This window comes from Neophocaena asiaeorientalis, unplaced genomic scaffold (assembly GCF_003031525.2).
Source record: "Neophocaena asiaeorientalis asiaeorientalis breed wild unplaced genomic scaffold, Neophocaena_asiaeorientalis_V1.1 scaffold540, whole genome shotgun sequence".
Classification (NCBI taxonomy): Eukaryota; Metazoa; Chordata; class Mammalia; order Artiodactyla; family Phocoenidae; genus Neophocaena; species Neophocaena asiaeorientalis.
The window spans coordinates 3,918,884-3,946,271 of record NW_020172141.1 but is presented as its reverse complement, the minus strand read 5'-3'; the positions used below and the strand labels follow the sequence as shown (position 1 = coordinate 3,946,271).

Below are 27,388 nucleotides of genomic sequence, written 5' to 3'. Positions count from 1 at the left end.
TATTGGGTCCACGATGCCTTGATTCTCAAACCACTTCTCATTCTAACAAATTAAAACTTCCAGGGTAGGAAAATGGGTAACTAGAGGAGTAGGAGAGGGGCTTTTTAAAAAAATATCTATACGGTCTTATTTCTTTGTATTTTTAACCATGTAAGTCTTTTTACCTATTTAGAATAAATAAATGAATCTTTAAGGTAAAACAAATGTCTACCTTTATACATTGTGCTGTGTAAATGTGGGTCTTTTACAAAGTGAATTTAATTTCTATTAAATGTCATTATGTTTGCTAGTTATTACTAAGTATTAGTTATCACACACACACAATGTAGTTCTATATAAATAAATCTACATTATAATCCCATTTGTTTTCTGCCTTCTAGAATAATGATCTCCAAGCTTTTTTGGGGTCACATTTTCCTATTGGTAAAAGGTTTTGAACATATACTCCCATTATATGTATATTTATTTATAATTATATTAAGTAGCTAGACCACTGAATTAATGTGTACAGTCTAAAACAATGAAAGTTGACATGTATAAAGGACAAGGTAAACAAATTAGGAGGAGAAGTTCCAAAACCTTTCCTCCATCCCAGCAGATGGTCCTATGCACCCAGGGGACACTGTTCTAGAGAATGCCAGTCAGGAGCTGCTGGAGGGTCCCAGACACTTACTCCACTGAAGTGCCTACACGTTCACCAGAGTGAATGAAAATGTTGAAAATGCTCTCTGACTTCAACTCCCTAACTTGTTCTAAGTTCCTCAGTTCAAACACAAAGCAATAAAACTAGCTCCAAAAACACCTTGGCCTCACTTCTAAGCTGTTTCTCACAACTGTAACCAGAGTCTAACACGCTCGGCCTCTGAGGTTAGGAAGCCCGTCACTAGTGTACGTTAGACTATTTACTTATCATCGAAGGTAAGTAACCTTGAGATAAAATGGGAGAGGGGAACCTAAAATATAATGACCATCACAAAAGTTGACAATTTCTATTTGACTCAAAAATCTGTGATGAGAACAGTACAAAATGAAGCTATTTTCTGGAGTCTTTTGGGGGTTAGTCCTTTTATCAGATACAATGTAATGACTGTCTCCTATCTGGGTTCAAACAGTTCAAAACTAGCCCTAGAGTAACCCCTGCCAAAGTTGAAAGGTTTCACTTGGGAGTTCCTTTCTGAGTTTTCTGGAACAGTAAGCAGAGCCACTCTGTGCTCGGGGCCTCTGGAGTGCCTGCAGTGTGCTGACACCAGGGTGATACAGAGTGGCTTTTCAGGTCAATGACATTTAGGCATTAATAATCAGATCACGGAGGAAAGTTCACATTTCTGAGCAGAATACTGGAAATGATTGCTTGCCGGGGAAAAGAGCAGAAGGCTTCCCAGAGGGAATGGCATTTGATCTGGATGATGAGGGAGACTTATAATTCAGGAAGAAAGGAGAGGAGGAGGGGGAAGGGAAAGAGAAAGCAGTCAAGGGAAGAGAAGAGAAACACTGAGCACCTGACTAGGTAGATGTGTCTCATCATATAATCCTTAGGAAAGCCTTTGGAGACGGCCATCATCCCCACTGCACAGGTACAGGAAGCGTGGCTCAGGAGAGTTAAGTAACTAGCACAAAGCACACATGCAGTTATCTGCTGGAGGGTTGAATTAAGGGGGCCAGTAGCTAGACAATTGCTCATAAGGACAATTTAAGTGGTACCAAAACGTCACTGTATGTTATTTGTAAGGATACAGAGCAGTTACTTAACAGAACCATTCTTGGGGAGTATAGTGTGTGTGTTGGGAAAATAAAGAATTCGTAAGCTATCTGGGGTGCTGATGTGGTCCAGATCCCCGGGGACATGCTGGGAGAGCTGGTTACTAAGCTCTGAAGGAGGCTATTTTCCTGTAACACTCAGGAGTAGCAGCCTCTTTAAATAAGTGCTTAACAGATATTTGAAGACTATCAATTTAAAGGGGACCAAACGACATATACCAGGACAAAACTATAATTCAAGAAGATACATGCACCCCTATGTTCACAGCACCTCTCTTCACAACAGCCAAGACATGGAAACAACCTAAATGTCCATTGACAGATGAATGGATAAAGAAGATGTGGTACCTATATACAATGGAATACTACTCAGCCATAAAAAAGGAACGAAATAATGCCATTTGCAGCAACATGGATGCAACTAGAGATTATCATACTAAGTGAAGTGAGTCAGAAAGAGAAAGACAAATACCATATGATATCACTTATACGGGGAATCTAAAATATGGCACAAATGACTCTATCTACAAAACAGAAACGGACTCACAGACATAAGAGAACAGACTTGTGGTTGCCAAGGGGAAGGGGAGTGGGGGAGGGAAGGAGTGGGAGTTTGGGATAAGCAGATGCAAACTATTCCATATAGGATGGATAAACAACAAGGTCCTACTGTAGAGCACAGAGAACTGTATTCAATATCCTGTGATAAACCTTAATAGAAAAGAATATTTTAAAAAGAATGTATATATGTGTATAACTGAGTCACTTTGCTCTACAGCAGAAATTAACACAACATTGTAAATCAACTATAATTTAAAAAATAAATAAGATTAAATAATAAGGGGCCCAAACAAATAGTGTGTCCAGAAACCTGACTTGTTCTGAATGGTTATAGAAGGGTCAGTCCTAAATCTGTTTAACTGCAAAGCAGGTGCTCTTCAAAGCCTGTAGCTTGGGGCTGAAAGGTACATAGACAGGCAGGCAGATGGACAGACACAGGGAGAGACACAGAGATGGGGAAGAATTCAAAGGTGATTCTAAAGACTGCTTCTCACAGGAGTGTCTGATAGTAACCCTAGCGTTGCGTCTTCTTCAACTTTTTATCACCGCCACAAAATTTTCAGGTAGCTTAAATCCTATAGGGAACAAGACGAGATAAGAATGAGTGAACCGATAGATCTCCACTGATAAAAAAGAAATCGACAACTGTGTATTTGTTATCCTCAGGAAATTACTACAATCAAGGGGAGACTCGTAAGAAGGAACTTCTGCAGAGCTGTGATGTTTTGGGGATTCCACCCTCCAACGTAATGATTATTGACAACAGGTAAACTTATCTTTTAACAAGTGGAAATTCATTGGCAATAAAAATGCAGTGTACACTCAAAAGACACAAACATAATGTGGGTGGATAAGAACATCTTACTTGAGAAGTCTACAGAAAATAGTTTCACGTTTGTTTTTAAGTGACAGTGTAGTGCAAGTGAATTTTTTCAACTTCTGTTCAGATTTTGTCTTAAGATAGCTGCTTCTCTTGAATCTTGAAAAAAAAATTATTATAAAAAATTTCAGGGACTTCCCTGGCGGTCCAGTGGTTAAGACTCTGCGCTTCCATTGCAGGGGCCACGGGTTCGATCCCTGGTCAGGGAACTAAGATCCCATATGCCGCAGCCAAAAAAAAAAAGAGTCAAAAGTGTAAAGAACAGTATTACGAACCCCACATGCCTGTAATCTGAGACCAGTGATTGTCAAGCCTTTGCCGTACGTACTTCATCTAACCCCACATAACATCTGTTGTGTGTGAAGCTGTGGTTTTCTTGCAGTTGTAACTTAGCTGTTATATATTTTTAAAAAATTTTTATTGGTGTATACTCTGTTGTGTTAGTTTCAGGTATACAGCAAAGTGACTCAGTTATACATATACATGTATCCACTCTTGTTTAGATTCTTTTCCCGTATAGGCCATTACAGAGTATTCAGTAGACTTCCTGTGCTCTACAGTAGGTCCTTATTACCTGTTTTATATATAGTAGTGTGTATGTGTCAATCCCAGTCTCCCAAATTATCCCTCCTGTGTGTGAAGTATTTTAAAGAAAACCCAACCATCAGGTTATTCTATCCCTACGTACTTCGGGATACATCTCTTAAGAAGATAGACTTTTTTTTCATGCAGCCACAATGTCATTATTATCCATCTAACAAAATTAATAGTAACAGCAATTCCTTGATTTCTCCAATACCCAGTCCATTTTGAGCTACTCCAAGTAGCTCAAAAATGAATGTGTCTTCACAGTTGGTTTGTTCAAATCAGGATGTAGACAAAGTGCACACATTATACCTGGTTGATATTCTGCGTGTCCCTCCCCCCCCCAACCTTGTCACTGATTGTTGAAAACCTGAGTCAGTTGTCGTACAGAAGGATTTGTCTGTCTGCTCCCTCGTGGTTTTACCTAAGTAGTTCCTCTATCCTCCATATTTCTTGCAAACTGGAAATGAACGCTAACTTTCAGGGGCAAGAAGCTGCACTGTGTACTCCCTGTTCCGTCATTTCAGGACATGTACTATCTGTCTCACTTTTAGTCACGCATGTGACTGTCTGTCACACGTACTGTTTGCCTCACTCTTAGTGAGCTCACGTGGCAATGGCCGCCCCTTTCACTGTAAAGACCCACATCAGCCTTTCACGCGGTGCTTTCACGAATCCTTAATTAACTAGAAGTTGCAAAACGTTGACTTTCCAGATGTCTCCCGCGTTCCAAATGTATTAGCTATATATTCTATAAAGTAGAACTTTATCAACTGGGGCTATTTAGTTATCCTGATAGGTACTTTGATCCCAAAAGACAGGCTAAATGCTTAATTCTTTCCCTTTAATCGCCGTTTTCAGAATAGGAGTTGATCCCCTACATACCTCCTATGGTAACCCATTGTTTTCTTGTTTGTTTCTTGGCTGGGGAGGCCACTGCTTTATTTCATTAGGAACTTCTGTGTTCATGTGTTCGGTTTTTCAGTTTAAGTCATTGTGTTCTTTGATACTCCAGTTGTCTCCTCTTTGTCCTCTTCATTTTGGCTCATGCATCCTTTTGATAAGAAACGAAGACTCTGACTTAATTTATTACAATTTTTACATATCCCGAAGATCAGGCAGCTTCAGCAATATCCCCTACTTTGAAGATGCTACAGTAGGGGGTTAGTAAACTTGTTAAAAATAAATACTTCAAGGGCTTCCCTGGTGGCGCAGTGGTTGAGAGTCCGCCTGCCGACGCAGGGGACACGGGTTCGTGCCCCAGTCTGGGAAGATCCCCCATGCCGCAGAGCGGCTGGGCCCATGAGCCATGGCCGCTGAGCCTGTGCGTCCGGAGCCTGCGCGTCCGGACCCTGTGCTCCACAACGGGAGAGGCCACAACAGTGAGAGGCCTGCGTACCGCAAAAAAAAAAAAAAAATAAATACTAAAAAAATAAATACTTCAAGAAGCCAGTGTGAAGATTCAAGGAAACCAGGTATCTTAGTCTGCTCAGGCTGCCATGGCAAAATACCAGAGACTGGGTGGCTTAAACAACAGAAGATTTTTTTAATATTTATTTATTTGGTGGCGCTGGGTCTTAGTTGTGGCACGTGGGCTCCTTAGTTGCAGCAGGCGGGCTCCTTAGTTGTAGCATGCAAACTCTTAGTTGTGGCATGCACGCAGGATCTAGTTCCCTGACAAGGGATCAAGCCCAGGACCCCTGCATTGGGAGCGCAGAGTCTTAACCACTGCGCCACCAGGGAAGTCCCCAGAAATGTATTCTTTTCTCACAGTTCTGGAGGCTGGAAGTATAAGATCAAGGTGCAGCAGGGTCGATTTCTGGAGAGAGTTTGCTTCTTGGTGTGCGGATGGCCGTCTCCTCACTGCTCACATGTAGCAGGGAGAGAGAAGTTTCTCTCTTCCTCTTCTTATAAGACCACCAGTCTTATAGGGTTAGGGTCCCACCATTATGACCTCACTTAACCTTAATTACCTCCTAAAGACCCCGTCTCCAAATACAGTCACATTGTGGATTAGGGCTTCAACAGATGAATTGTGGGAGGACACAACTCAGTCCCTAGCAACATGCAACTTTTAGTCTTTCAGCTTCTCATTTCCTAACCCAGAAGAAGCAGAGCTTTGGAATCTTGCTTTGGGTTATTTAGATGGGTCAAAGAGAAGAATGAAGGGGAGAAAGAGAAAAAAAAAAAGTTTTATGGAGGACCTACACTCGGAATAATAATGGTAAATGTATATTAAACTGTTATTGTCAGTGCCAAAGGCCATACTAAATACAGTGATCTTAAAACCTTCAAAATAATCCAATTACTTCTTCCACATTATAGAGAAGAAACAGGCCTAATGAGAGGTTGAGTCATTGGCCCGGGGTCATCCAGCTAATATGTGGTAGAGCTGGCGTTCCAGCTGAGGCTCTCTGGTCACTGTGCTTTGTCAACTCCATGAAGGGACTCACAATTTCACAAAGGTCATCTCGTTTAATTCTTCCACTAACTGTAGAAAGATAGGTCTTTATTATCCTTTTTCAGTTTCACACGAAGAAACTAAAGCTTAAGACACTCGTCTGAGGCCAGACATTTAACAAATGGCAGGCAGTGCTAGGACTCGAAAGCAGAAAGGAAGACGGAACTGATTCCTGACTTTCTGCGAGAAAGTAGGTCACCACTTTGTTAGTGTATTTGGAAGACCAATGCGTGTTTAAGAGAACATTTGGTTGATGTTGTCTGCTTTCTTCCATTGTTCTGAACTTCGTGGCTGGATTTCAGGGAGACGTTTAGCCAGAGGAGCTCAGTCAGGTAAACCCTTATCCAGGGACTTCACTGGTGGTGCAGTGGATAAGACTTCGCGCCCCCAATGCAGCGGGCCCGGGTTTGATCCCTGGTCAGGGAACCAGATCCCACATGCATGCCACAATTAAGAGTTTGCATGACACAACTAAGGAGCCCACGTGCTGCAACTAAGAGCCTATGCGACCAAATAAATAAATAATTCTTTTAAAAAAAAGTAAACCCTTATCCAACCCCTTAAAGAGGGAAAAAAGTTCAGGTCTCAAGATGAGAAGGCATCTCAGTAATCAGACAACCAAATGGATACTTTGGGTGATTTTACCTAGTTCCTTAATATCTGTGGGTTCTGCTAATTTAATGAATCATATGATATTTAACTGCATGTTATTAACAGATGCATATTAAGTGCCTGGACTGGGAAAGGCCCTGTGCTAGATGCTGAAGAAAGAGAACAGTTCAAGGTCCAGGAGCCAGGTAGTAGGTGTTGGCCTGACCGTCACCACTGCTGAGTTTGCAGAAACGTTCATTGTGCCAAGGTTCAGGCCTAGAAGGGGCTTAGAGACCCTCTCCAGGATACTTGGGAATTGAATGTGATTGGGAAATGCAACCTGCAGATTTAGTATTCATTTGTTGCTTTTGCACTTCTTAATATATTAGGAAGAGTCCATAGAATTATTTCATTTACATTTCAAAACAAAACAAAAAGTAAACACACATTTCTGTACACATAATTTCTAAAAGAACATATACCAGACTCGTTAATAGTAGCTGCTACTTAACTGGACCAGGGAAGGACACTTGCACTTCTTAATTCTGTACAGTTTTATTTCGCTTTTGCTTTTTTAGGAAGCCTATGTTACTTTTTTTTTTTTGCGGTACGCGGGCCTCTCACTGTTGCAGCCTCTCCCATTGCGTAGCACAGGCTCCGGACGCGCGGGCTCAGCGGCCATGGCTCACGGGCTCAGCTGCTCCGCGGCATGTGGGAACTTCCTGGACCGGCGCATGAACCCGTGTCCCCTGCATCGGCAGGCGGACTCTCAACCACCGCGCCACCAGGGAAGCCTGGCTATATTACTTTTTAAAGTACAAGCAGAAACGCACATATATGGAATCTAAAAAAAAAAAAGGTACTGATGAACCTAGTGGCAGGGCAGGAATAAAGATGCAGATGTAGAGAACGGACTTGAGGACACGGTGGGGAAGGGTAGGCTGGGACAAAGTGAGAGAGTGGCATGGACATATATACACTACCAAATGTAAAATAGGTAGCTAGGGGGAAGCAGCCGCATAGCACAGGGAGATCAGCTCGGTGCTTTGTGATGACATAGAGGACTGGGATAGAGAGGATGGGAGGGAGGCTCAAGAGGGAGGGGATATGGGGATGGATATATGTATACATATGGCTGATTCACTTGGTTGTACAGCAGAAACTAACACAACACTGTAAAGCAATTATACTCCAATAAAGATATAAAAAAAAAAAAAAGTACAAGCAGACCTCAGACATATCACAGGTTGGGGTCCAGCCCACTGCAATAAAGCGAATATCACAATAAAGCAAGTCACAGGAACGTTTTGGTTTCCCAGTGCATACGAAAGTTAGGTCGACACTATAGCGTATTAAGTATGCAGTAGCATTCTGTCTAAAAAGACAACATACATAGCTTAATCAAAAAATAGATATGGGGCTTCCCTGGTGGCGCAGTGGTTGAGAGTCCGCCTGCCGATGCAGGGGACACGGGTTCGTGCCCCGGTACGGGAAGATCCCACGTGCCGCGGAGTGGCTGGGCCCGTGAGCCATGGCCGCTGAGCCTGCGCGTCCGGAGCCTGTGCTCCGCAACGGGCGAAGCCACAGCGGTGAGAGGCCTGTGTACCGCAAAAAAAAAAAAAAAAAAAAAAAAAAAAAAAAAAATAGATATGATCTGAGCCTTCAGCGAGTTGTAATAATAACACCAAAGATCATAGATCACCATAACAAATGTGATGATAATAATGAAAAAGCTTGAAATGTTACAAGAACTACTGAAATGTGACACAGAGACGTGAAGAGCGCAAATGCTGTTGGAAAAGTGGCGCCAATAGACTTGCTCTCACACGGTTGCCACAAACCTTCAATTTCTAAAAAAATGCAGCATCTCTGAAGCGCAACAAAGTGAAGCACAATGGAACGGTTATATTGATGTATTATATTTTTTAAAGACTACTCCACCTAAGTAATAAAACATTCTTCCCTCTGTACTCAGCTTCTTTCCCTACAAGTGAAGGCTAAATTAGAAATAATTCTGCGTACGTTTTGATAATATTTGGTTTGGTAAGTTCAAAACATAGAATAGAATTCCTTGAAAAGATCATAATGCTTTTAAGCCTTTTTATAAACACTGTGCTTGTCTCACGGGCCTCATTCTGGAGGATGAGCGGGCACAGGGTCAGATAAGCTGCTCCAAAGGGCTCTGGCTGGAAATGCAGGGTTCAAGGGGGGCCTGATTGTGACAGAATAAAACAAAGCAGACCCTCCGGTTATAACCCAGGCCCATTAAAATGCTTCCGGGCCCAATGACCAACTGTTGGACAAAACTTATGGGGTCTCAGAGCTGATCGTGGTCTGATCCATGCTCCCATCGTCCTGCACCTGCGATGCCACATCACAGCTATTCCCACAACCAAAACAGGGAGGACTCCCAGTGCTCCAACCTGTGTCCTCGTATGTAAGCTGGGCCGCAAACACACCACGCTTTCCTCTGCGTCCACACCCGTGCATGTGCCTGGCCCTCTTCCACATGCTTCCTCTCTTCCCAGCACCCCATACCCTGGCCCCCTAGCAAACAGCTCTTCATCCCTCAAACCTCAGCTCAAGATTACCTCAGACTCTGCAGCACCATCCCTGATTTGCCCAGATTTTCTTAGGCACTTTGGTTATATTCTCATCGTCCCGTTCTATTCTAGCACATACACGAATTTTTTAATCTGCGCCATAAGCCCCTCTGTATCTTTTATTCCTGTATCTGCAACCTCTGTCTTAACCCTTGACACGTAGTAGTTGCTCAGTTCATGTTTGTTGAATAAATGAATGACTCCGCTTATACCAGAAGCTTTCTTCCTGTGGCAACACGTAAATGTGTGGTCTTGAGAACTTAGATGATACCGAAGCATCCCAACCCCCTTCCTCACTTTTTCTTCATTTACCCAGAAATGGTGATTAGCAAACCAATTTCTGAGACGTTAGTGAGACTGTTTTCACTTTTTAATTAAGTGAAACAGTCTTGATCCCTGACTTGCGTAGTTATTTTTAACCTTCTGGAAAGTCCTAAGTGAGTACTTTGGTTTGGAAGAATTTTTCTACATCTCTTGATTTTTGCCATTCTACAAGCTTGGCTCCACTGTCCTAAGGGTTCAGCGTCATGAAAATCTCATTCCCAGTACTTGTCTTAACACCATTCTGGCATTAACAAGCCCAAGACTTTGACAGACTAATTTGAGCTGAACAAGGAAACAGAATCCAGTACCTACTATAAACCGTAAATGAGCCTGGCTTGCTAGCAGTTCCTGGAAGTCTTTGTGTTTTCCAATAAATCCACACAAATCATACAGTGAAAGAGAAGCCACAAAGCAGAGAGTCTGGGACTGTTGGGGTCATGTTTGTAATTAAACCCCCCCTCTCTCTCTCAAGACCCAGTAAGAGCCTTCTCCCCCCAGAAAACCGGAAAAGACCGTATGCCAACTGCTAAAGTGGATCTGACCAAGCGTCCTCTCACTATAAGAGATGAAAACAAAGCTCCACGCAGGCTTTCTCCAAATACACAAAGAAGTGCCTGGGCACAGGGCAAGGGCACAGCTCCAGTCCCAGTTGGCAGGAGCAGGGCAGGGCTCCCGTCCTCCCAAAGGGCGCGAAGGACAGGAATGTTTCCTAGAAAAGGAACCAGGGGAGGAGACCGAAGTGGACCGAGCAGATACGGAGCTACTGTGTGAACTTGGAAAGCTGCTTCCCTGCTACTTCAAAGGCGGGTTATTCTGGGAGCTGAAGGGAGGCTGGGTCTTTAAGTCACATGACTGGTCTTCAAGTCACATTAAGTCACATAAGTCAGTATAGAAGTAGAGTGGGACCAGGGAGGGTGGGCTTAACAAAGCATGTATTTGTGGCTGATTCTACTCCTTGAAAGAGGCTGCAAATATACCACAAAAATAGGATTCAAGGTGACTGTGTATTGTGATATTCATTACAGCACTCTTCGTAATAGCAAAAAGTTGGTAGCAACCTAATTTAGCAGTAGGCAATGAATTATATAGCCACGGTCCAGAACATTAAACCACAATTCAGAGTTTTCTCTGCACAGTTAATAACCCAGGAAGATGTTCATAATTTGAGTTTAAAAAGCAGTGTATACTTTCTTTACACTTTTCTGTATTTTCCATAGTTTTGATAGTGAGCATACATTACTTGTAAACCAAAAGTTTCATTAGATTTATTTTAAAATATATTATTTCTGGGAATTCCCTGGTGGTCCAGTGGTTAGGCCATCCGAAACTTCTACTGAATGTTAATTGTCTTCAGCTGCAGCTCTTCAGATATTCTCTTTCCTTTATCATGGAGGCACCTATACTTTTCGTGCATTTTCTTTTTTTAAATTCATTTTATTTATTTATTTTTGGCTGCGTTGGGTCTTTGTTGCTGCACACGGGCTTTCTCTAGTTGCGGCGAGCAGGGGCTACTCTTTGTTGTGGTGCGAGGGCTTCGCATTGTGGTGGCTTCTCTTGTTGCGGAGCACGGGCTCTAGGCATGCGGGCTTCAGTAGTTGTGGTGCACAGGCTGAGCTGCTCCGCGGCATGTGGGATCTTCCTGGACCAGGGCTCAAACCCGTGTCCCCTGCATTGGCAGGCGGATTCTTAACCACTGCGCCACCAGGGAAGCCCTTGTGTTTTTTCTTATTCGCCTTTTGGTACTCTCCTGGGGCAAGGAGACATGATGTCACATCACCAGAAATAGCTTATCAACATGATTCTCCTTCAAAGTGTGCTTCTCCTTGACCATTATTATCTCTGGTTCTCACAGTGCTAATCAAAGAGTACTGGTGCCTCTGAGGATGGTGAGGCTTGATTTTGAGGGACTTTCAAATCCTGCTAAAAGCAGATGCAAGGTAGAGCATCTGCTGGCCAGCTGTATGCCCCTCTTTCTGGGGCAGATCTTACAGTATTAGGCGGGTATGTTTATGTTTTCTGATTTTCTGATATGGTGGGGGTTTTTTTGCTTCATCAAAGTCGATGCTCTATAACTGTTATTCCTTTTGTTGTGTTCGATGGAGTTTGAGGGAAGAGAGTGAAGTGGAATTGTTACTGGCACTGTGAGTGGAAGTCCATATTTCCACCTAGGAGTCCTGCTAGCAGTTGAAGGGAGAATGAGTAAGAGGAAATCAAGACCAGAGAAAAGAAAATGAGGGAAGTACAGTATGACGGAAAGAGCTCTGGTCCAGGGGTCATGAAATGGGGCTTCAGGTCGTAGCTCTGCCACAAACCGGCTGTGTTCCCTTTGGCAAATAATGTCCCCTCTCTGGGCTTCTCTTTTCTTATACGTACAATGACTGGATGAGATGGCGACTTTACCTCAAGCACCTAGATCTTATCCGGAGCAGAGCAGGACATGTTTAGATATGGCTGTTCTTCTACAAATGGAGGTTTATGTGCTCAGCTTGGCAATATAGCTGACACACTTTTAAGTGCTTTCCATTTTACTAAGCACCGGTACATTTCATGACATCCACGGTAGACTGTGTTCACTGTGACATGCTGGGGTCCTTGCATCAGAGAGCTGAATAGGGATGTAAAAAACTAAACAGCAGCCCTTTTAATAACCAAATACCGTAGACTGGGTGGCTCACAAACAGCAGAAATGTATGTCTCACCGTTCTGGAGGCTGAGAAGTCCAAGATCAGAGTGTCAGCACATTTGGTGTCTGATGAGGGCCTGTTTACTGGTTCACAGATGGCCCTCTTCTTGCTGTATCCTCTCCTGGCAAAAGAGGCAAGGGAGCTCTCCAGGGTCTCTATTATAAGGACATTAATCCCATGCTTGAGGGCTCTGCCCTCATGACCTCATCACCTCCCAAAGTCCCCACCTCCAAATACCATCACATTGGGGAAACAGGTTTCAACGTACGAATTTTGAGGGGACACAAATATTCAGTCTAGAGCATCTACAAAAATTGTACTAGGAAGCAAAAACTTTGGATAAGAGGCAACTAATTCTCTACCGTGCAAGTCTTATAGACAGAGTGTTAGGATCCAGAAGAAAGGTTATTGGGTCGTTTTTCAGATTATTTCTCCATGACACCAAGTTCCAAGAAATAATTCTTAGTCATTTGTGGGATGTTCCAGAGAGCCCTTGGGATAAGAAAAATTGCAGCTGCCTGTATGTGTTGCAATTTAAGACGGTGTGGTCGTACTTTGGCAAAACTGTCATGGTGAGGTAGACCTAGTTCTGCAAGGCTGAGCCACAGCTTAACTAGCCAGTTTCTGTACTGGAAGGATTTATAGGATCTATTCCTTTTTAGGTTTTCTTTTTCTTTCTTTCTTTAATAATACTGTTACCCTCATATATACAGTCAATTGGTTTTCAACAGGGCTGCTAAGACAGTTCAATGGGGCAACAATACTCTTTTCCACAAATGGATATCCACATACGAAAGAACAAACTTGGACCCCTTCCCTACATTAAACCCAAAAGTTAGCTCAAAAAGACCTAAATATAAGAGCTAAAGCTATAAAACTCTTGAAAGAAAATATAGGAGCAAATCTTCATGAGCTTGGGTCAGGCAAAGCCCTCTTAGATATGACAGCAAAAGCATATACAACCAACAAAAGAAAAAATAGACTTCATCATCAAAATTAAAAACTTTAGTGCCTGATGCATACTATCAATATGAGAGAAAATATTTGCAAATCATATATCTGATAAGGAATTAATATCCAGATATAGCTAGGTAGATAGATATAAATGTAATATACCTTATATACTATATATAGTATAGTATAAATAACAGATAAAATAATATATAAAGGACTTGAATAGCTATTTCTCCAAAGAAGATATACAAATGGCCAATAAGCATAGGAAAAGATGCTCAACGTCATTAGTCATTAACAGGATAGAAATCAAAACCACTGTGAGACACTACTTCACACCGACTAGGTTGACCATTTTTTATTTTATTTTATTTTATTTATTTATTTGTGTGTGTGTGGTACGCGGGCCTCTCACTGTTGCGGCCTCTCCCGTTGCGGAGCACGGGCTCCGGGAGCGCAGGCTCAGCGGCCATGGCTCACGGTCCCAGCCACTCCGCGGCATGTGGGATCCTCCCGGACCGGGGCACGAACCCGTGGTCCCCTGCATCGGCAGGCAGACCCTCAACCACTGCGCCACCAGGGAAGCCCAGCCATTTTTTAAAAATAAAATTAGAAGGGAAATACCAAGTGTAGGCTGGGATTCAGAGAAATTGGAACCCTAGAATTACCATTACCCAGCAATTCTATTCCAAAGTAAAGACCTAAAAGAATTGAAAACAGACATTCACACAAAAACGTGTACATGGATGTTCATAGCAGCACTGTGCACAGTAGTCAGAAGTTAGAAACAACTCAAATTCCCGTCAGCTGATGAAATGGGCAAACAAAATGTGGTCTATCCACACAGTGGAATATTACTCAACCACACAAGGGAGTGAAGTACTGATACATGCTACGGTGTGGATGCACCTAAAAAGAAGCCAGACAGGGGCTTCCCTGGTGGCGCAGCGGTTGAGAGTCCGCCTGCCGATGCAGGGGACACGGGTTCGTGCCCCGGTCCGGGAGGATCCCTAAAAAAAAAAAAAAAAGAAGTCAGATAACAGCCACATAGTGTATGAGTCCGTTTATCCGAAACACCCAGAACAGGCAAATCCATGGAGACAGAAAGTAGATTAGTGGCTGCCAGGAGTGGGGAGGAGAGGGGAGTGGGGAGGAGAGGGGAGTGGGGAGGGACTCATAATGGGGTTTATTTTTTTGAGGTGATGAAAATCTCCTAAAATTGACTGCAGTGACGGTTGCACGACTCTGTTAACATACTAAAAACAAAAACACATTGAATTGTGCACTTTGAGTGAATGGCATAGCATGTGAATTATATCTCAACCAAGCTGTTATGAAAATAACAGTAACATTTAATAATAGAACACTTATAATGTTAATTGTAAAAACAAACAGTACAAAAATATATCAAGTGAAAGAAATGAATGTCTCCTTCCATACACTTCTCTGCTCAGAAGAAGCCACTGTTGACCTCTTGATGTGTAAACTTCCATACCTTCAATACTTCACAAATATATATTTACATACAAGCACAAATAGAGTTCATTTTTCAGTACTCCATACTATTCCATGGGATACCTGTATCATAATTTATTTGACTAATAAAACCGTCCTGTGGCCTTGCTGGAAACATCATTAACCTCGTGAAATAAATCCCCATGGCCGCTCACTCTGGCGTGCTACATAGAGTAAAACACTATTTAATTATACACCGGTGTCTGCAGGGTGGGCTTCCTGTCCACCTCCAGGATGAGACCTGAGGGTCTTCCATTACTTCGTCTTTTGTGCCAGGTAGTGCCGGGCAGCTGACAGCCGCGTGTTAGAAATCGTGGCTTTGGGGATTTCCCTGGCGGTCCAGTGGTTAAGACTCTGCGTTCCCAATGCAGGGGGCCTGGGTTCTATCCCTGGTCGGGGAACTAGATCCCACATGCATGCCGCAACTAAGAGTTCACATGCCACAACTAAGACCCAGTGCGGCTAAATAACTAAATAATTTTTTTTTTTTTTTTTTTTTAAATCATGGCTTCGTAGCTACACGGTAGGGGTGCTGCTTGCCTTACAGGCCCCTTATTTGAACTAAATCCGGAACCCAAAGCCTGGCAAGTATAACTGCTCAATAAATATTAATCCCTTCCTTTTTTTTATTTTTTCCAAGGAGGCGGTAGAAACCAAGTTCATGAATCTCCTAAATCTTTGAATTATTTTTGGATGTAGTCATATGACAAGTCTTTGGCTTTGAGGTCTTAGGAATGAACTTGTGGTTCCTGACTTGGCTATTAGTCTTTCTCTGACCACCAAGTTCAGACTGAAGACCCTCACCAGCCCACTGAGTGCATCTGGGGGTAGTGGAGGCTTGTGCAGGACCAGCCACAGTAGAGCAGGTATCCCAGGTTCCCCTCTGCCTGGCTCCACACCTGGCCTGGGCTGACAGCCGGGACCAGACTGGTAAGTGAAACAGACTCACCCCTCAAGGAGCCCCCAGGCTAGGGAGAAGATGAGCACATACATTTTCATCATGCCATGGTAAGAGCAGAGATAGAGCACAAGGGCAAGGGCAGAGGAAGGTCTCCAAGGAGCGCTGCTTCACCTGACCTGAGATTCGGGGCAGGTCTTCCTAAAGATGTGACTGTTCTAGTGACCTGAGCCGAGTCACGAATGCGTAAAAGGCAGGCTGGTGAAGAAGCAGCAGGGGAGCATTACAGGTGGAAAACCCAAAAAGTGTCAGAGGCCCCAAGCCACGTGGTGTGAACATCAGGGGAGTGGTGTGTCATGCAGGCAGAGTGCAAGACGCCAGCGTCCAGCGAAGCCCTCTCTCCCCCAAGCCATCCCTTTCTGCTGCCACTTCCTTTTCCCCATTTCTTCCTTTTCCAGTGAAACAGGATCAGCAGCTTTATAATAATAATAGCTGACACATCCTCACTCTGTATCCAGCGCTATCCTGCATGATTTAAATATATTAACTTGTTTACTTCTCGGTCCTATGAGGTGGATACTGTTATTACTCCATTTTCGAAATGAAGAAACAGAGAGGTTAAGTAACTTGCCCAAAGCACACCAGGGCCACATGGCGTCCCCTCTGCTTTGGCCTGTGCTTATGGTCTCCATGGCCCTGGCTTTCCATGGCCCCCCTCCATCCAAACAGACTAACTGGAATGGTATTTCATAAAATACGGGGATTGATCTGTAGGCCTGGTGCAGCAGAATTGCCTGTGAAAATGCAGGTACCTAGGCTCTACTGTAACCCTCTTGACTCTAGTGGGGTGAGGGGTCCGGATTCTGCATTTTTTACAGACGCCCCAGATGATCCTAAGGCACTGTAATGTTTGGGAACCTCTGGGCTGCTGTGTCTGAGCTGCAGGTCCGAATTCCCGTGAGAGAGAAGTGGAGTGGAGAAGCCTGGATCAGGTCGCCTGGGAGGGGGCGTTATTTGGTCTTTTTGCGTGGAGTTCGGGCGTGGGAGCAGACTCCTGATAGGGATTCAAGAGCAGAAAGGACTGCAAGAGTGAGGAAGAAAATACCAGAATCTCCAGTCACTGGCACTCCTGGGGAAACCTCTGTGTGTAGCCCAAAGTATGCTGTCCCCTGACCCCGCATACCGATAACACAGCCTTAGCTCTGACCTCAGTCACTCCTTACAAGACCGCAGAAGCAACTAACATTGGTCCTTGGATGCAGCTCCTTGAGGAGAGGCCCTCCCCCATCTCAGCTTCCTTCTGCCCAACAGATGAGAATGAAGTTCCTTTACTTTTCACCAAACTGTCCTGCAGATTTGCTCTTTCTCTGCCATCCCTTTCTCCTTGACACCCTCCAATCCAGGGTCTTCCTTAACTTTGGAAATCACTGTTTTCCGGAGGAAAAGGTAAGGCGTAGAGACGCCTCTTCCATTGGTCCTAGCTGAGCTGAAGAAGAATCAGAATGTCTCTCATTACTCTTATTAAGCCACCCCGAAGAAGTGTGCAGAGCAGCTACAACATGGGATCATCAGATGACCATGTGGGCACTTGTAACCCCTCAGCCTCGAGGTGGGCTGGAACGGCATCCTTTAGGAGCAGAAGTCAGGGCAGGGACTGTCAGACTCCAGGGCCAGACACACTCACAGAGCCAGAAACATGTAGGAATCCAAGTCCCAGGGTGTCCGGAGGGGCTGCAGGGGCAGAGCCAGGAGACGGGATCTGGGGAGTCACAACCAGGTGAAAGGCTATGGAGCACGGCCAAGGCGCTTAGGCTGCTGTCTAGCCCTGAGCTTCTGGTCAGACACAGGAAGCCACAGATTTGTTTTAAACAATGAGTCACTGCGTCTCTCAAGTATTTGACCAAGACTGTCTTCTCCATCTTGTGTTTCATTCGTCAGTCTTTACAGAGCTGAGTCCAGGTCCTGGTGGGGGTTTGCTCAGCACCGAGCTACACTCTTAAGAGGTTCATCAGATGCCAGCCTCACCGACACTCTTCATCTTCCCACTTCCATAAACCAGATCCCTGCCCTGGTCTTTGTTATCCTGCCCAGGTTCTTATTATGAGGCTGGTTTCCTGGACTGATCCTCTGTGATCCCACAAGTAGTTTCAAATTATTAGATCCAACCTGAGGGGAACTGACGTGGCATTTCTTTTCACTAGATGGTTATCGGTCACCTACCTACAAACATGTGAGCCGTTGCCCATGGAGACTGAAGCAGACATAACCTTGGGCTCATGTCCAGTGTATCCAGTGTAAACTATTATCTCTCAACCTTTCTGTGACTGGGATATGTTATATGTGATCGCTCCATTTAACAATGCACCTTCTTCCTCAAGGGCTCCGAGAGATGTCATAGAATAAGGTGGCGTGTTCCTTTTTTAATAATAAAATTAATTTTATAATAAGGCCTCTTAGAGAATTTCATGATGTCTCCTGGGCATTTCTCTTCTCTGACAGCCCTGGGGACCGTATGATCTGGCCCCAGCTCCCCTGCTTCTGTCCGGCAAGGTGATAGCAGGCAGGCAGATCTGTGTCCCAATCCTTGTTCTTTTCTTAAATAAGATAAGGATGTTGAGTGAGATCATCTCTGAGGTCTTTTTTTCACAACTAACATTTTGTGATTCAAAGAACATAATGTTATACTGCAGAAAGGTATGTACACTAAACAGAGTTGCCAGATAAAGGACAAGTGGCCCAGTTAAATTTGAGTTTCAGGTAAACAATCATTTTTTTTAATCTCCATGTGTCCAAAATATCACATAGGACATAATTATATTTTAAAATTATTCACTGTTCGTCTGAAATTCAAGTTTTGGCTGGCGCCTCGTCTTGGCCACCCCAAGCCCAAAGGCCGTTCCCTTCCATCTCACTTGAGGTCGATTTCACCACTTCCCTACCTGCGCCTGCTTGTCTCCTGGCTTTTATCCTTAGCCAGAAATTGGCTGCTCACTGCGTTGCCTTACCTGTGAAATAAGCCCCCAGAATTTAGAGAGGTGAGTCACCAATGGTCCGTTTCCTAGGACCAGCTGCCAGGTCAGCCAGGAGACACCTGGACACCTGCTATTTACAGCCTCGCCACTGATACCTCGTCAGTAATCCTGACCTTTGCCACAGTTTGTTACACCCATAAGGAGCTTCAGTGGGAATTTTCATTTGCTTCTGTTCGTTCTTATTTCATTGTTTTGGCTACTTTCCATGTCTGTTTGTTCGAGATTCTTGCATCATTCAAATAAACAAAAAAAACCCTCCACTTAACCGTCTCCCATCCCACGCCGCCCGCTTCTCTCTCTTGCGTATAATCAAGTACTACCTGTCCCCCATCCCATCCCCGCCTCTCACTCGTTCCCCAGCGCAGTCACATCTGGATCCCTGTCCTCCCTCCCTCCTCCTGCCATTGAAAGCCCTCTTTGTCAGGGTCACAGTAACTTGCTAATTGTGCAATCGGTGGGGCACTTTTCAGTCCCACCTCCTGACCTCTCAGCAGCCCTGGTGCACGCTGACCCCCCACACCTCGGGACACTACTCTGGCATCGACAGCAGTACCAGCCCCAGCTGTCCCCCGCCTCCTTCCTTCCCGGCCACTTCGGGCTGTCACCTACACCTGCCGCAGGGTTGGTCCCCAGCTCTTTTCGCATTGCCTGCGCTGCCCGTAAGCCTGTGTTCTCGGGGTTGGTGCACCTCTGCACTGTGAGGGAGGCCGCTCACCAAGCACCGGGGCCTGCTGGTCCAGGCTGACACAGGAGTCAGGAGGAAGTGAGGTCTGAGAGCTCGTGAGAGATACTTGGGCTTCAGCGTGTTTCTCCTCCTTTTCTTTCTTTTTTTTTTTTTTTGGCCGCACCCCGCGGCATGCGGGATCTTAGTTCCCTGACCAGGGATCGAACTCGTGGCCCCTGCAATGGAAGCACAGTGTCCTAACCACTGGACCGCCAGGGATGCCCCTCAGTGTGTTTCTTTATCGATCCCTGAAATGCGTTTTATTCATTTAGCCTTCACTTACTGAGCATATGCCGGATCTCAAATGCTGGGCCCTAGGAATGCAAAAGGAAAAGCCAGGCCCTTGCCCTCAAGATCTCACGGTCTCGAAGAGAATCCCAGCAAAACAGGTGATGAACCCAGGGCAGCGCAGAGCAGGGCGGGTGCGGATCACGACGAGCGCACACCAGGCGGAGGTCAGGGGAGTTCAGCAGTTTCTGAAAACTATGGAAAGCTTGGAAGCAATGACTTGATCTGATCTGCATCTTAGAAAGCTCTCTGGCAACACTAGAGAGCAGCGTTGTGAGGGGTGGTCCAGACTTGGCACCGTGGGACCAATCAGCATAATCAGGTGACACACGAGTCAGAAACATAGCAGGGGCAGAGAAGACAGAGAGAGGGGACGGTGCCAAGTGCTGCTGCAGAGGCAGCATCTCAAGGACTTGGTGACCACCTAGCTGTGAAAGGTAAGAGAGGGGAGGCCAGAGGGTCTCCCAGGTGTGTACGTGTCACCTCCGCTAAGGGACCCGTCTTCCCAGCATCCCTGTCAGACTGGACACCAAAAATGTCACTCTGCCTAAAAAGGGAAAACAAATATTTTTCGAGGGCCTGAATTTGCCCTTTTGCCCTACCGCTAAATTACCGTTGGAGATGTGTTGGGGCGGGGGTGTCAGAGCCACGGCCAGGGTTTCTGGGCGAGGGCAGTGTCTCCAGATTGCCCAGCTAGTAAAGAGGCGATGGCCTCCCTCAATGACCTGGGCACTCACGGGGCAGGGAGCAGAGCCCCCGATCAGCAGGGCTTCCAGGGCTTCGGCAGGAAAGGTGCTCATCTAATGTGTTCCCAAGTTGCCCGTCACAGATGGACACCCCAAGCCCTGGTCAGTTGGGAACCATGGGGATTGCCAGAAAGACAGTGTCAGGGGTTGAGGCTGAAAGTCAGGACAAGGCCAGAAATAGGAGATCAAGAGTGAGGAGAGAGGCGAGGGGGCTGGAATGTGGTATAAGAAATGGGTCACAGGACTTCCCTGGTCTCTAGAGCCCGCGAGCCACAACTACTGAAGCCCATGCACCTAGAGCCCATGCTCCGCAACAAGAGAAGCCACTGCAATGAGAAGCCCGCGCACCGCAGCGAAGAGTAGCCCCTGCCCGCCGCAACTAGAGAAAGTCTGCGTGCAGCAACGAAGACCCAACACAGCCAGAACTAAATAAATAAATAATATTAAAAAAAAAAAAAAGAAATGGGTCAGGATGAGCAATTCAGATGTGAGGACGAGGGAAGAGGAGGCCAGGAGTCTCTGCAGGCCTCATCAGAAAGCTCGCTGCACAACAGCGTTTCATTTTAAACGCATCTTTACAAGCGAAATCTTACACGTTTTAGGTGCTAATTCTGTCCGTGTTTAGGGCCGCCCTGTAAGGCATAAAATGAGGCTTCTTGCATCAAAGGCATAAAATGAGGCTTATTGCATCAAAGGACTGTGCCTTCTCAGTGGATGCGTGGAGTCAAGAGGTCTGCCTGCGAGTTCAGCGGGACCGTTTAGGATGGCCTCAAGCCCCAAGGTATCCTTTAGCACATTCGTGTGTATCTCTAACTTTTCGATTTTCATTCACTTTTCTGTTCATTGCACTGCACTTCCCAACAGAGGATCTTCTATACGTCGTATTAACTTATTCCCATTACAGCTAAATTCAGCCCCCGCTGCGCCCCCCTCCCCTCCGTGTTGTCACATCGGACAGGCATGTCTACCGGAGGGGCAGCGTCCTCAAAGCACAGGCCAGCCCATCAGCCGTCAGATTATAGCGGTCTGAGGACGGGGCGAACGTACTTGAACTGGACTAGCGTCTGTCTCCAAGGAGGTCTGGTCTAGTGGGTGTGACACCGCAGCAAGTGTCAAGCTAACAGGGGCGTCAGAGTCAGGCAAGTGGCCTGCGGTGATTCTGAGTTGACCTTGTTTGGAGCCAGACCACAGCCAGCATCTAGGACAGGAAACAAGGCACTTGTTTTTATCATGTGACCTCACCAGACCCTCACGAGGCCCTGACCAAGTGGGCTGGCTCCACTCTTAGTAAGAAATAGAAGTGAACCAGGGCAGAGTCCAGCACACAGGGCTGGAAACCACAGCATCGCTGAGGGAAAGACTGGAGGCTGACGCGCACACGGGTGCGGGAATTCACCGCAGGCCCTTTGCAATCGAGTCCAAAATGTGTCTTCACGTTGTTAATTCTAGGTCCCACCTGCTCCTGGGGTGCGACCCACTAAACGGTGCTGCCTGGGCCCATGGTAACCCCACAGGAGAGGGGCTAAGGGTCCCACAACACTGGGGAAGGAGGGCTTGGTACAGAGAGATTAGCCTTTATGCCTAGAGAACGTGGGGTGGTTTCCCACCCACAGTGCTGTGGGGCAGGGTTCGTTAATCTTGAGTGGTGCATGGATCCTTTTTTCCTCGTAACTTAGTTTTCTGTTCATGTTTAGCTCATATGTATTATTTGAGTCCTTTTTAAAAAAGTATCTCAGGAACTTTGGGAATACACATGTGATCTGAGACACGTAAATACAAGCACTAAAATCACATGAACATATCTGCTTTCTTGTCAATGAGATAATCACAATTTTTCTAGATTGTTATCTCAGTAAAAATACCTTTTTCTGGGCTTCCTTAAAAAAAAAAAAAAAAAAAAAAAAAAAAAACCTTTTTCTAAGAACTCCTGGAGCCCTGAGAATTTGGCCACAGACATCTAGGGATTTGTGGGCCTCAGCTGGAAAACTCTGATGCAGAACACTAGTTCATTTTGAACTCATTTTTTAAAAGTATTTACTTCATTAATTTGGCCGTACTGGGTCTTAGTTGTGGCACACATGATTCTCGTTGTGGCATGTGGGGTCTTTAGTTACGGCATGCAAACTTCTTAGTTGCAGCATGCATGCAGGATCTAGTTATCTAACCAGGGATTCGACCTGGGCTCCCTGCATTGGGAGCGTGGAGTCTAACCCACCGGACCACCAGGGAAGTCCCTGAACTCATTTTTTGACAAGGTAGATTTTGACACTTTTTTTTTCTTTTGAGACATGTTTTGGCTTTTTTTTTTTTTGAATTATTTTATTTATTTATTTTTATTTATCATTTATTTATTTTTGGCTGCATTGGGTCTTTGTTGCTGCACATGGTCTTTCTCTAGTTGAGGCGAGCTGGGGCTACTCTTTGTTGCGGTGCATGGGCTTCTCGTTGCAATGGCTTCTCTTGTTGCACAGCGAGGGCTCTAGGCGCACGGGCTTCAGTAGTTGTGGCGCGGCGGCTCTAGAGCGCAGGCTCAGTAGTTGTGGCGCACGGGCTTGGTTGCTCCGCGGCATGTAGGATCTTCCCGGACCAGGGCTCAAACCCGTGTCCCCTGCACTGGCAGGCGGATTCTTCACCACTGTGCCACCAGGGAAGTCCCTGTGTTGGGTTTTTTTGTTTGGGGGGTTTTCTGTTGTTGTTTTTTGTTTTTGGCCACACCTCGCGGCTTGCGGGATCTTAGCTGCCCGCCCAGGGGTGGAGCCCTAACCACCAGCCGGCCCCCGGGGAAGTCCCCGCGATTAACATTAACTTTGTTGAGTTAGAGTAAGAACCCACTGGGGCGCCATCAGAATCCATCGGTCAAAGTCTCATGTCTAGTTCACCTCCCGGCCTGTCTGTCAGGGTCCTCTGGAGACACTGCAGGTCAGCCACAGCTTTGGAGTCACCCCTGACACTTACTCAGTTGCTGCTGGCCAGCCGTTAATCTCACCAGGCCCTTCTCACAGCTGCTGGAATTCTTTGCAGGGAGGGAGCTCGTGTGCATCCCCACGAATTTGGGTGGCCACCAGCCCACTACTGTTTCACAAACCATCGGGCCTGGTGCTCTTCATGCTCGTGACCAGCATCCCGTCGCCCTCGGTGCTGGGAGTGTCGGGTACATGTTAGTGTCCGTCCAGAGCCACCAGGCAACTCCACCCGTGCCTTCTCGGCCTCCCTCACAGCCTCCCTGTCCCGCCAGCCCCTTCACTGCAGACCTTCCTCAGCCTCCTCTCAGGCCTCTTCCGGGCAGTGTGAAACGTCACCTCTGCTGCCGGCACCACCGTCCCACGTGGTCACTGTGGCGGGTGCCTGGGTCCTCTCAGTTTCCCCCTGCTTCTGCTCGGCCCTCCAGCCGTGGCTCCATTTAGTCTCCATCTTTCTACCCCACCGTCTGCATCCAGGGTTCTGCAGAGACGTCCCCTCGCTGACACCCTCCCAAAATGTAGGTCGAATCCACAGAAACCTTTGAAGGCCCCCTGCTGGGCCCATGACAGTTAGGTCACGTGAGTGTGGCTCTTCTCCCTCACATTTGTGATCTAATCACGTGGGCCGTGGGCCGTGGACCACACTTCTCTGTGGCCTGACACCCCATCGCCCATTTTCTTCCTTGGCATCAGATTCCCTTCCAATCAGGAATCCGGTCAGGAGCTCACCTTTGTTGGACCCCGACCACAGGACAGGCTCTGTTCTAAGTGTCCGTCAGGTGTTATCTCATTTCATCCTCACAGCAGCCGACGGAGCGGGAACCGTTACCCCTGTGCAAGCCTGTAGCTCTGCTCCCTGCGTGGTACGTCCATCCCCTGCAGCCACACGTTGCCCAGGATTTACCTCCGTCTCTCCTTTTGCCCTCACCAGGCAGCTTTACTCTCTACCAAGTCAGCTGACTTGTTTGCCATACCCTCAGACATCCTCAGGGCTATACAGACCCTTCCGCAGACTCCGGGTCCGACTCCGGGTCCTGCAGGCCACCCTTCTCACTTCCTCCCAAACTTCTTGAAGCTCTTGGTGCTGCTTTCTCACCACCCACTGACCCCGTCCTTCTGCACTGCCTGCCCCTCTTCATGGGCACTGCTTCCAGGGCCAGCCGTGGTCTCCCAAGGGGTGAAATGCAGCAGCCTTTTCTTCCTGAAGCCCTGCGCAGCGCTGGTCCTGTCGACAGCTCTGCGCTGTCTTTGCGCCACCAGACCCGATCCTCTTCCCCCATCCCAACTCAAGAGCTCGCCAAGCGACTGTTCTGGTTCTTGCTCCCTCGAGGCTATTCCCGGAGAGTTTCTCCATGGCTACAGCTTCTTCATGAGAATTATTTTTTTTAACGTGCTGTTGCAATTTTGATGATCTTAAAACGAACCCAAAAAAGTAAGCACCATTTGGATGAGCTCTCTATAGTTGGGTACCACCAGTTTCAGTGCCCATCCTGGACTGTCACACCAAGTGATGACTAAATAAAGTGATGGCATCTGACTGTAAGGAAGGCGCTGTTTCTAAACGTGGAGCCCTCGTGCGTGATGCTGGAATCACCTGCGATGTTGTGTTCTTCCTTGTTCGTGATGGTAGGAACCACCCAATCAGCTGCTAAATCTGGCAAAGTCTCCTTCCGTGAGAGCTCCTGGCGCCTTGCTCTCTTCTATCCGCGCGGCCACGTCTTTGAACTGGACCTTGCCGACACCTAGCTATGCTCCACGCCCCCAGTGCGTCCCTCACTGTTCCCAGGTTGATTTCCTAAAGCAAACCTGATCTGCCCACTGCCCCGCAGGTACCGCCCCGTGCCCCTCCCTGTACGACGGTCTCTATACAGGGACGGGTGCCCCCTGCCCAGCGAAACTACACTTGTGGTCTCAGCCACAGCCCCGTACTCAGCCTGCACACCGTGGCTCTGCTCTCCTCCGCTCACTAGACGTGTGGCCCCTGCCGGGAGGCCTGTTCCTCCCAACCCAGCACAGACGCCTCCACCTCCACAGGAGCCTTTTTTATCCACACTGTGCAACCTTAAATTTTCCTCTCTGATCCCCCGCAGCAACGTGTCTGGCTGTCTCTGACAGTGCCGTTTGTCCTGGATTTTGCCATTTGAGCACTGGTCTGTCCTGCACCCACAGTGCCTTGCAGCCCAGTGGAACCTACAAGTTAAGGCTCCCTTTCATCCTAAGCTACCCTGGGTCCCTGGTTCAGCCCTCCTAGCCCACCCCTTGGGACTCCAGGGTGTCCTGGTGAGCAGGCCAAGTGGCCGGGGGGACTCCACACTCCACCCCCTCTGGCTTTATGTCTGTAGTTTAGTTTAGTTTAGTTTTGTTTTCTACATGTCTGCTCTTGTTTCTTGGCATGTGACAGTGTCTCGGGTGCTTGCTAAAATCAGGGATGAACCCCTTCTCTGACATAACCCTAAACTTGGCTTTTTTAGAAAAAGGGATGAGGCAGACATTTCAGGCACCAGAAGACTGAGAGACCCACCGAAAGCTTAGGCTACGGCCCTTCCTCTCTGTCCTGAGAACACTAGTACACTGCCTCTGCTCAGGGGAGCCCTTGTGTGTCCGGTGGGGAGAGGGGAGCAGTCCGGACACAGGCCTGGGCATCTCCAGCAGAACCCGGTGACCTCTGAAGGGAGTTCAGTGAGCAGGTTCTGTTTTTCAGTTGCCACTAAGACAGCTAATAATTTAGCAATTTTTGGAAAAGAATTTCTCACTTTGCAAGCTTTGCACACTCTGTTGTGATACTAACATAAAACGCATCTTTCAGAGAAAGGAGAGCTACAGGTATACCTAACAGTCATGATTAGCTTTTAGTCCTTGAGAAAGGAAAATCCATTGTACGGTTAGGGTGGGGAGCCTATGTGGACGAGGGTCTCCCGGGACATCTGGTCGTTGTCTGGGCTCTTAAACTGCTTAAGGAGGGGCCCCTGTCGGAGTGGACACTTCACAGACACAGGCTGGTTTATTTCACTCCCCTCTCTCTCTCTCTCTCTCTCTCTCTCTCTCTCTCTCTCTCTCTATCTCTCCCTCTCTTCTTCCCTTTCTCCCCCTCCTCTTCCCCCGGTTTCTATTCCTCTCTACTCCTCTTCGGCTGGTCCCTGGCGAACAAGGGACGCCCTGCAGCCGCCCGCCCGCTTCCCAAGGTCCCCGCCCCGGCCCCAGCCCGGCGGGTCCCCCGGGGTCTCGGGCGCACCCAGCGGCCCCGGACCCGCGTTGGCCTGGGCGCGGCTCCTGCAGCCCGAGGCCCGGCGCCCGGGCCCAGGTGATCTGCCAGCACTCCGCCCAACCGCCTCGGGTTAGCGCTGAACTCAGATGACCTTTGCCCTCCTGGATGACAGAGGAAGCCCCGGGGTTTAGAAATGTACCGGAGGGAGGCTGGGGAGGAGGCGGGCAGAGAAGCCACAGGACCAAATAAGGGCGTGCGCGGCGCCGGCGGGGCGGGGCGCGGTGATCAGCCCCCGGCCCGTGTCCCACGCCGGGGTCCCCACCGGCTAGCCCTTCTCCCAGGGAGACGGAGGGAGGGGGGAGGAGGAGGGCCCACCGCCCCCTTCCCCCCCTTCCCGGGACGATGCCCCCATTGGGCCCGGGCAAGTCACTAGAAAGAGCAGAGCAGGTCGGAGTCCGAGGCTGCTCCGCCGGCAGGAAAACAAACTTTATTCTATGACCCTCACAGGCCGAGCGCGAAGGTCTAGGGCAGGGCTAGGTTTGGGGCATTTTCCAGCGGAATTAACACAGTGCTTGCTAACTGCACTCCAGGGAGGGCCGCTTCCTCGGCTGTGTCGGGT

General features: G+C 47.2%; 1 protein-coding gene across 1 annotated transcript in view; it reads left to right on the top strand.

Moving 5' to 3' along the window:
• Positions 1-27,388, top strand: part of PIGL (phosphatidylinositol glycan anchor biosynthesis class L) — a 53,570-nt gene that overhangs the window by 9,009 nt on the left and 17,173 nt on the right. Inside the window, exon 2 of the mRNA XM_024753530.1 lies at positions 2,986-3,085. Within this exon, the coding sequence (XP_024609298.1) occupies positions 2,986-3,085 (100 nt within the window). The remainder of the gene's footprint in view (positions 1-2,985; positions 3,086-27,388) is intronic.